At 37.7% G+C, this 9,772-nt stretch overlaps 1 protein-coding gene across 1 annotated transcript; it reads right to left on the reverse strand.

Annotated features, from left to right (window-relative positions):
• Positions 1-262: 262 nt before the first annotated feature.
• On the reverse strand, positions 263-9,076 carry LOC128114756 (probasin-like). Its single transcript, XM_052744979.1, has 6 exons — positions 8,996-9,076; positions 7,123-7,262; positions 4,313-4,380; positions 3,103-3,213; positions 883-984; positions 263-294 (listed from the first exon to the last, which is right to left on the reverse strand). The coding sequence occupies exons 1-6, from the start codon at positions 9,074-9,076 to the stop codon at positions 263-265; spliced, it is 534 nt and encodes a 177-aa protein (XP_052600939.1).
• Between the last annotated feature and the right edge of the window lie 696 nt (positions 9,077-9,772).

Here is a 9,772-nt window from a genome sequence, read left to right on the forward strand (position 1 = left end):
ATTGGACTCATTTAGCTAATAATAGTAATAATAATAATAATAATAATAATAATAATAATAATAATAATTTAAAAACTGCATGAAGTATAGAGGAAGTTGTATTGGTGGGCATCTAGGATAGTTGAAGGGAGAATGTGTATGGGGGAGTGGATAAAATAAATATATATTATATACATATATGAAAAGTTAAAGAACAAATATAATATTATTAAAAAAACACAAATGAATTAAACATCAAGATATAAAGTGAACATGCCTTGACTCACCTAGTCCTGATTGTGTTTGGACAGGTATCTAAAAGAGAGTGAACATGGAAAAATGATATTATTTTTACTATAATAATATTATTAAAATAGTGCATTATTTTAATATAATACTTTAAAGTAATATATCATTTAACATAATAGTAATATCAGTATACATATGAGATATTTTCATAAAAGTACAGATAAAAAGCTAGGTTTTGAACAGAATATCTGAACAGAAGATCCTGGGAACCAAGTTTCATTTCAGATAGATTTTTTTGTGTTCATGGTTCTTTGGTGTGTCCATGGTCATGTGAATGTGTGCACTCATGCATGTATAGGAGAGAGGTTGACTTTTTAACATCTTCCTTATTAATTCTACACATTATTACTTTTGAAACAAGATCTTTCAGATGGATCTGTTGCCAGAAAGCTCTAGCGCTCCTCCTGTCTTCACCCCTTCCTGGCTTTGGTAGTCTTTGACTTTCTACATGGGTACTGGGATCCAGCTCAGGTGCTCATGCTTGTGTGCAGTTTCCCCTGGAGCCATCTTCCCAACAACTCAGATAATTAAAAAAAGTAACATTTATTATAAAAATGGAAACTGAAAAGCCACACACACAGGTTGTTATTTTACCTGTGTCCAGGACGCGTTGTACATTCTCATCCTCAATGCCAATTTCCTCCACCAAGTCCATGTACTGTGTCATCTCAGTCTTAGTCAGTTTTCTGGCTCTTGCTGCATTTCAGAGTGGATAAGGAAGGAGATGTCACAACATTAGCACCCAGCATATTAATAAAATATTTTCCAATGCTTAGTTTCCTGAAAGTGCCAAAGCACAACATCACTCCCCTTTCCATCATTTGATTGATAATGTGAAACTACATCCTTCTCCTGAGAAATGAAAATACTGGGTGGATCCCAGGATGTAACATACCATGTTCTCCTGTTCTTGTAATATAGACATTTTTTTTTGCACACTTCAATATGCTGTGACTCCTACACAGCCTCCAAAGCAATTCCAGAAAACAATGATTGATCATTAGCATTTTTACTCTCATAACTGTATGTCATTCTTTTGTTTCTATTTATGTTCTAGAATCCATTCTTAGGGGTTCTTGATTCTTCCTTACCTGCCAGAACCAACTGATCTGAAATCATCATGACTATGAGAGGAGTGACATTTGACTCAGTGGTTAAGAATGCTTAAAGACTTACATTCAGCTGTCAGCACACACGAGGTGGTGCATGACCAGATCTGATGCCAACTTGTGGCCACTGTATGCACCAAGCACACACTTGGTGCACTTAAATGCAGGTAAACACTTGTACACATAAAAAACCTCTGCTAATGAGGAACATGCCCAATCTCTTCCTGGTAATTTCAGAAATAAAGGTTTAATTCTGGTACAAAATGAGGGTCTCATACAAAAGACTCCAGTGCCTTTGATGTCAGGGTTAGAAATCTGTCAGTTCAAGAGAGTTTGCATCTATGAGAAACTGAATTTTGTGGACAGGATCCAGTACAGTCAGACTTCAGGCTACATGATAATTAAGATTTACAAGTTATGAATTGTAAAGATTTCTAGAAACAATAATGCTGAAAGCTAGGCTTTGCAGTTGATATGAATTCAATCAAGAAACCCACTTAATGTGGTCAAGTAATATTTCAATTCCTGCTTTGTTAGTAGATGGAAATTCCAGACCATACTGGCATGAGACATACAATGATTGGTTGAAGTATAATTCAGAAATACTGGGAAAAGATGTGTGGAAATTTTATTAAAATCTTCTAAGTCCCAACAGAAGAAGTATGTATTTATTTATTTTTAACAGATAAACTCTCAATATCTCAATTTCCTTGTTCAATATTCTGACCAAATGCTTTGACAAAAATAATTTACAGCAGAAAAGGGTTTATTTCTGCAGTAATTTCCCAGTTATAGAACGTTTAATTGGGGAAATTCCAGTGGGAGAAATTTGGGGGAGCTGACACACCACATCCATAGTCAGGAACAGAGGGCAAAGAATTCAAGCATGCATGCTTCTGTTTATCGATTTGTTTTTTTTTTTTTTTTTTTTTTTTTGGTTTTTCGAGACAGGGTTTCTCTGTAGCTTTGCGCCTTTCCTGGAACTCGCTTTGGAGACCAGGCTGGCCTCGAACTCACAGAGATCCGCCTGGCTCTGCCTCCCGAGTGCTGGGATTAAAGGCGTGCGCCACCACCGCCCGGCTGTTTATCGATTTGTGAATGGGGGTGAGGACATCCCGGAGGCATGGACAATGTAATATACCATGGGCCACAGCCTTAGGAAAAAATGGCCCTCCCTTCCCCAGAAGCCATCAAATGTCTTCTGTTTGTCTGATATCGTTCAGAATGGTCTGTCCAGGAAATGCTGCTGAGCACAGTGGGAAAAGCCCCCCCTGTGTCAATCATCATTCAAGAGACTGCCACAGACGTGCCCACAGACTAGTCTGATGTAAGAAATCTCTCACTAAAAGCCTTGCCGGAGGATTCTGAGTTGTGTCAGTTGACAGCTGAAGCTCACAGCACATCATCTCCCTGCTGGGGAATCGTGTTGCTCACAGTGGGTGGAGCCTTCTTATGTTAATCATTAATAAAGACACCCCCACAGGCCAGTCTACTGTGGGCAATCCTGCACTAAGACCCTTCCCAGGGGATTCTGGGTTGTGCTAAGTTGATCATTAAAGCTAACCATCACAGCTTCAGTGGTTTATTAACATGAAGAACAGAGTCAGATTTATGAACATACTGCAAACTTCATGCACAGTGATGCGCTCTCACCTATGTCCTTGAACAATGCACTTGGAAGATAAGTTCCACGTGTGACACTCACCCAGAACTCCAGCCACGCGTGTGACTTTGCCCCTGACGTCCTTGTTAAAATAATGAAAGAGCAGTATCTTCTCATTTACCATCTTTATCATGATTGTTGTTTTCCCTTCATCTGAGATAGTTAAGAAATACATATAAATACATATAAAGATTACAAAATGATTGCCCAGGCTCATTCACGCTGCATCTTTATCAATGCATACATGGATTATACAGTCTCTGGCCCATAATATTCTGCTCTATGTGTTGCAACCAGTCAAGACAGATAGGGAATTGAGAAAGCAATTTCATATTCCTGCTTTAAGACATGAAATGTATCTAGTATCCCACAGTTACCTAGAATTATGTAGAATGTATATTGATTTGGGATAACAATGTTCCTGATACCAGAGTGTGTAGGTGCACAGAAAGTACTGTACTGCAATCCTCTTACTTGCTGAGAATAGCTGTATGATTATATGTATATGCACACATGTGTACATACATATATGTATATGCATTTCATGGATCCTATTAAATTCAATTGTGGAATAATCTACACATATACACACATTGAGAAAAGCTGTGTGATTATATATAATATATTCAATAACAGATTTTATATATATGCATTTTTACAGATCCTATTACATTTGGTGGTTCAGTTATATAACTTTACCAGTTCTTCTTCAGACACATGACAGAGAAACAAGAGAGCATGCCACATAACATAGATTACATTTACATATTGTAAATGATTTTTCTCCCCAATTAAATTATAAAATTTAGATAGTTCATCATTGTACATTACAAGATTCATGTTTGAAAATTGCTGGGAGTCATTTTAATCGATTATAAACTCCTAGTTCTTATTTTGCATCATTATTCTTTTAATGTTCAAATCACCTTTTGATTCCTTTAACCATTCTCAAACTCATGTCTGTGATTTAGTGCAGGCCTAAAGCTACAGGAGGGAAGTGTGCCTGGCACAAACATACACTAAATAAATCAAATTTTAAAAGGTCATTTAAAAACAAAAACAAAAACAAACAGCAGCAACAACAAAACAAATGACCAGGAAGAAACTGAAGGGGCTTTCTCCAAGATTGCATCTTTTAATTTGTAGAGATGATTGTGCTGAAATACAGATATCCAGATATTCAAAATACAACCAAGATTGTGAATTAAGAAACAATTAGGGTCATGCATTCACCCTGACATCTTCTACTCACACTGTGCCTGGTAAAATTCTTGCCTTTTCTTTCCTATGACTTCATACTGTTGGCATTTGGCCCCTTTCCTGAAAAAGAAATGCACGAATGTTGTCTTATTTTGGATTGCTCCAGGATCCTGATTTTGGATTCCACATGAATTACAGGACAGTTTAGTGCTAACCACATTTTCATCTGTAGATCTGTCATAAGGACATGTTGTATGACATCATCCCTAAATATAATCAATAGCATACTTAAATGCCATCAATCACCCTGTTAAGGGTTTGCAGGTATCTTTGATGGCACAGAATCAGCTCCTCTGTGTGACTCCTGTCACCTACCCTGATCTCTGCCCGATGAATGACCTTGAACCCCTGATCTTCCCACCTTCACTCACCAACCACTGGAATGATGGGCATATAGGACAACATCTGTGTGTTGAGGATGGAGACCTTGGATCTGTGGTGCATGCTGGGTAAGTACTCTCCCAACACAGCTGAATCCCTAGTATCCAATAACAACTATTGATAAAAGAAAAAAACCAAAGCATTGAGCAAAGATTCCACCCCAATCCGAGGTGAGAAATGTTTGTTGACATTGAGTTAAAAGGGTGCGAGACCATCTGGTACAGAGTACACTGAAGCAACCTCCATACACTATAGTCTAGCTTCCATATTTACATTGTCACTGTAATCATGCTTTTATTTTTTGCCTCTCATAAAGATCACTAATCTTATAGATTCTATAGCTGCCATTGCTATGTGCATTTAAATAGCTTCAAAGTCAGCCTACAAGTGTTTTATGAGATTTAGATTGGGATGTACATCGACTGATTAGGAGATCTGTAGAGTCACAGGCATGGCCATGTTTTCAGATCTATATTCACTCACCAGAGGTACATGTGACTAATAGTTGACAGCCACAGCTTAGATTTATCTTTATGGCTTTAAAAAATGGGAAAACTGGGTGGAAGAGATGACTCAGCCCTTAAAGGTTAGGCTCACAACCAAAAAGAAAAAAATGGGAGTAACAGTTTAGACCGGGGATGTAGCTCCATGAAGCCCTTTGAAGGTCATGGGGCTCATTCTCAGTGCTTTTAAAAATATCATTTATGTCTAGAATGGTGATCCCTCCAGCGCTGTTCTTGTTGTTCAGTATTGTTGTAGCTATATGAACCACATGAGTTCATATAGCTAAAACATATATAAAATTAAGATATTTTATAGTCTTTCCTGAGGAAAAGTCCTTTCTCCCCCAAAGCACTTGGTTTTTGAATACCAAGTGGTTGCCCTGAGATCATATTTATACAATAATATTATATGGAATGAACAGGTTGTATTTATATATTTAAGAATATATATGCATATGAACAATTAAAGAAAAGGGGGCATAGGATTTGAGATAAACCGATGGAGGAGAGTAGGTGGGAAGGGTTGGAGGGAAGAAAGGGAAGGAGGAAATGATGTAATTATGTTTTAGTTTCAAAAAAGTATTTAAAAGATGAAAATTTTATCTCTCCTTTAATATGTTAGTGTGTTCACTTAATTGATTTTGAACTATTACTCTTTTAAATAATTTTAGGTGTGTTAAATTTAAATGTCAAGCCAAGCATGATGGTATCGCTTGTCATCCCAACACTTGGGGCACAGATGCTAGGAGGATAGGTTCAATGTCATTTTAAAACAAAAAATTTAAAAAAATTAAAAAACGTAAAAAATAGGCTGGATATGGTGGTACATGATTTTGATACCAGTGCTCAGGAGGTAGGGTCAGGCGGATCTCTGAGCTCAAGGCTAGTCTGGTCTATAGAGCAAGTTCCAGGATAGCCAGAGAAACCCTATTTTGAAAACCCAATATATATAAAAAATAAAAAACTAAAAAGTTTATTCTCTACTCTGTATTAAGTTCAAAGTCAGCATGATATACAGAGACTGTCCCAGAAAACTGAAATTATAAATAAATAAATAATTAATGCAAAGTTTCAAATATCAGCATGTAATTGATAAAAACTTCCATGATCCCAGATAGAAATATGTCCTCAATAGATAATTTCACACATATCCAGATAGTTTAAAAGCACTGAAATTGTCCGAAATAATTTTTTGATTTATCTTCTCCCCCACCTATGTTTTTGAAGAGTAGAACATAGAAAGTTAAGTGATTGAAATGTATTTCATTCAAATACATTGAAATGTATTTTATTTTGGTAAATCATCTTGTGCTGTTTGACCTCCCTGAGGAGCTAGTTTTGAACACAGGGTTTTCCACATGTGTTTTACACTCAAGCCTGTTTTTCTTATGGTTTTCTCTGATCACCCCCAGATAGACAGATGGATCTATTATCTATCTACTTATCTATTATTTATATCTACCTATGTATGTATGTATCTATCTGCCCATCTATCCATCTCTTACCTATCCACTTATATATCTGTTATCTATCTATCCATCTACATACGTGTGCATGTATGTATGTAAATATATCATCTAATTATTATCTATCTATTTACATATGCATGTATAATCTATCTTCTGATATATCTATTATCTATGTATTTATTGGTCATCTATATGTAATCATAATCTATCTCTTGATATTTATTACTTTACCTTGGCTTGCCACACACTAAATAAATTCACTGGTTCTAAATTAAAAGTATGGCTGTCATATGTTGTTCTTTGGACCATACAGAGCAAAGTGATTTAAGAATCCTTACTTAGTGACTTAGTGCTGTGGGTGTTCACTGGCATAAGTGTTGACTGAAAACATCTTGTTTCTCTGCACACAGCCTACCGCATGGATTGTTCTATTTTGTTTTATATCTTACTTGATATAAAAATAGAAGTAGATTTGCCTGCATTTCTTCCCACATTCAATGCGACGGAAGTAGGTCCTCAAGGGTGAGCCTTCACTTATCTTTTCCACAGTACTGGAAGCTAAGTAAACAGTTCGCCAATTCCCTTGAATCTGGAAAGAAAAGTGGCTTTGAAAACAAGGCAGGTAAGAGTAGGGAATAGTTTAGTAATCTGGGACTCGGCTTCGATGGGGTAATTCATGACTTGATCTTGTAATAATGCATTAGGCGGCTTAGCTTCTTTATGTTTACGAATGTTCTGAGCAATGAATCTAATTATTTTAGACCCCCATCACCTGTTTCAGGCTACTCACAAACCCCTCTCTGAAAAATGGTGCAGAGTTCCCCATATAACAACCTCTTTTCTCTCCTACCCTTCTGAATCAGGCTACTCTCACAACTGTCTGTGAACAATTGTGTGGTGCTTTCCACATAAAAACCCTTTTATAACTCCCTCCCCACCTGCATCTGGCTACTCACATATCTGTTTCTGAAGATGGTAGGGTTTTCTACACCCCTAGCAATGATCAAGTCCAGACAGTTTCCATTCAAGTATATTCTCAATGTATTTAGGTAGGAAGAGTAGAAATGCTGATCTGGCCTGAACTGGTCTTGGGTGTATGCACAGTAAGACAAAAACATGTTCTTCAGATAACCTTACCCTATTGGCCACTTTATGCTTCTGTGCAATATCAGGCATGTGTATGGTTAAAATCAAATGCATTATGGTAAGGGACACATGCAGTTGGAGAAATAAATGATTTAATCTGTTAATCACAATAAATCAGGCCCCTTAGTAACCAGCTTGTCTGTCTTTGGGACCCCAGGAAAAGATGCACATAATAGCTTGAGGTCCTTGAGTCCTGTCAGTCATGTGGCCAGCTGCCAATCTTGGCAGTGTGTCTGCTTGTAATCTGCACTCTAACTTTGCCCTGAATGGAGTCATCTTGGTTTTTCTGCAGATCTGTGTGAGTCCTTACTTTAAAGTTTTGGATAACAGGCCAAAGCAGATAATGGCCACTGCAAACAGGAACATTAGTATAATTCCCCCTTTCAATTATTTCATTGTATCCATCATCATGGATTCCATTTTTTTCAGTGTAAGGGAAATGATTGGAAATGTAAGAAGTAACACAGATGTATATATTTTCATGGAAAATTGAACTCACCCTTGGTGCCAGACTGATGGACATTCTCCCTTGTCTCTCTTTCTATGTCTCTCTGTGTGTCTGTCTCTCTGTCTATCTTGGTCTCTGTTTCTATCACTCTGAAAAACCATCCTTTAGACCATTCTCTCTCTCTTCTACTCTCCACTCTGAGACATGGAGAATACTTACTTCCAAAACACCTTTCCCTCTTTCCCATCTCTGTCACACAAAGATACACAGAAAACTTACCTTTGGAAGCATTTTTAATCTGTGTGTATCTCTCTCTGTCTCTTGGCCTCTCTCTTTCTGTGTCTCTATCCCAGAAAACCACCTTTTAGAACATTCTCTCTCTCTACTCTCAGATGTATAGAATACCAACTTCCAGAGCATTTTCTCTTTTCTTTGTGTCTCTATCTCTTGGTCTCAGTCTCTCTGTTTCTTTCTCTCAGAAACCAGGCATTAGACTACCCCCTACCCTATTTGTCACTCTCCACTCCCAGACATAGAGAATACAAACTTCCAGAAGTTATTTCCCCTCTCTTTGTCTTTCTGCCTCTGCCTCTCTGTCTCTGTCTGCCTCACCCCACAGCCCCTCCCCCATGCCTCTCTCTGTGTCTGTTTCTCTGTCTCTCTGTCTGTGTCTGCCTCTTCCCAGAACACCCACCTCCACAAGGCCCCCTCCCATGCAGGCCTGCTACCTTCTTTCTTAAATTCTTATTCATCACCACACTGGAAACACCAAGCAGATCCAGCATGAGCAGGAGGATGAAGACCCTCATTGTGTGTGAGCGACTGTTTTCGCCCTTGCAGATGCCCAGACCACACTGATTGACGAGGCTCAGAGTTACCCCCTTACCTTTTATAGCAGCCTTTCAGAATGATTGGCTGGAGCAGTGTTCTGCGTCCCAGTTGGCAGTTGTGCGCTGACATTGACATTGGGCAATTTACCATACAGATTGGTTCCTGGAGAACTTTACTAGGGATGGACAATTAACTTTTATTGTCAGTTCTGATGTCCGATGCCTGTCCCATGTTTCAGGTAGGTTTTTATTCATTGGATTTATGTGCCTATTAAGAAAACAGAAGACAAAAAAAAAAAACCAAGATGCTATCATATTGTTTTAACTGGAAGGGATGCTGTTTAAACCTGATTTCTAAACTTAAAACTTACATGTAGCTGATGGTTAAACAAAAAATACAATTTCTCATCTCTACTTGGACTTTATTTTCTGGGTACAACCAACTCCTATATTTTTGTAAAGCTGTGTGTGGATTTTTCCCAATTGAGCCTTTTCATTTTTTGTGGCAATTAGTATTTTAGAATCCATTCCTTATTATTTGTTCCTCCAATCAGATGTTGGGGGAAGAATACTGAGTCTTACCATTTTTAATCAAGTTTTCAACACCTATGAACTTGAATCATAGATGAAATACTGGGAAAGCTGGAGAGGCTCAAATGCACTTATGGACACCCC

This window comes from Peromyscus californicus, unplaced genomic scaffold, assembly GCF_007827085.1.
Source record: "Peromyscus californicus insignis strain IS unplaced genomic scaffold, ASM782708v3 Scaffold_10__1_contigs__length_136768540, whole genome shotgun sequence".
Lineage (NCBI taxonomy): Eukaryota > Metazoa > Chordata > Mammalia > Rodentia > Cricetidae > Peromyscus > Peromyscus californicus.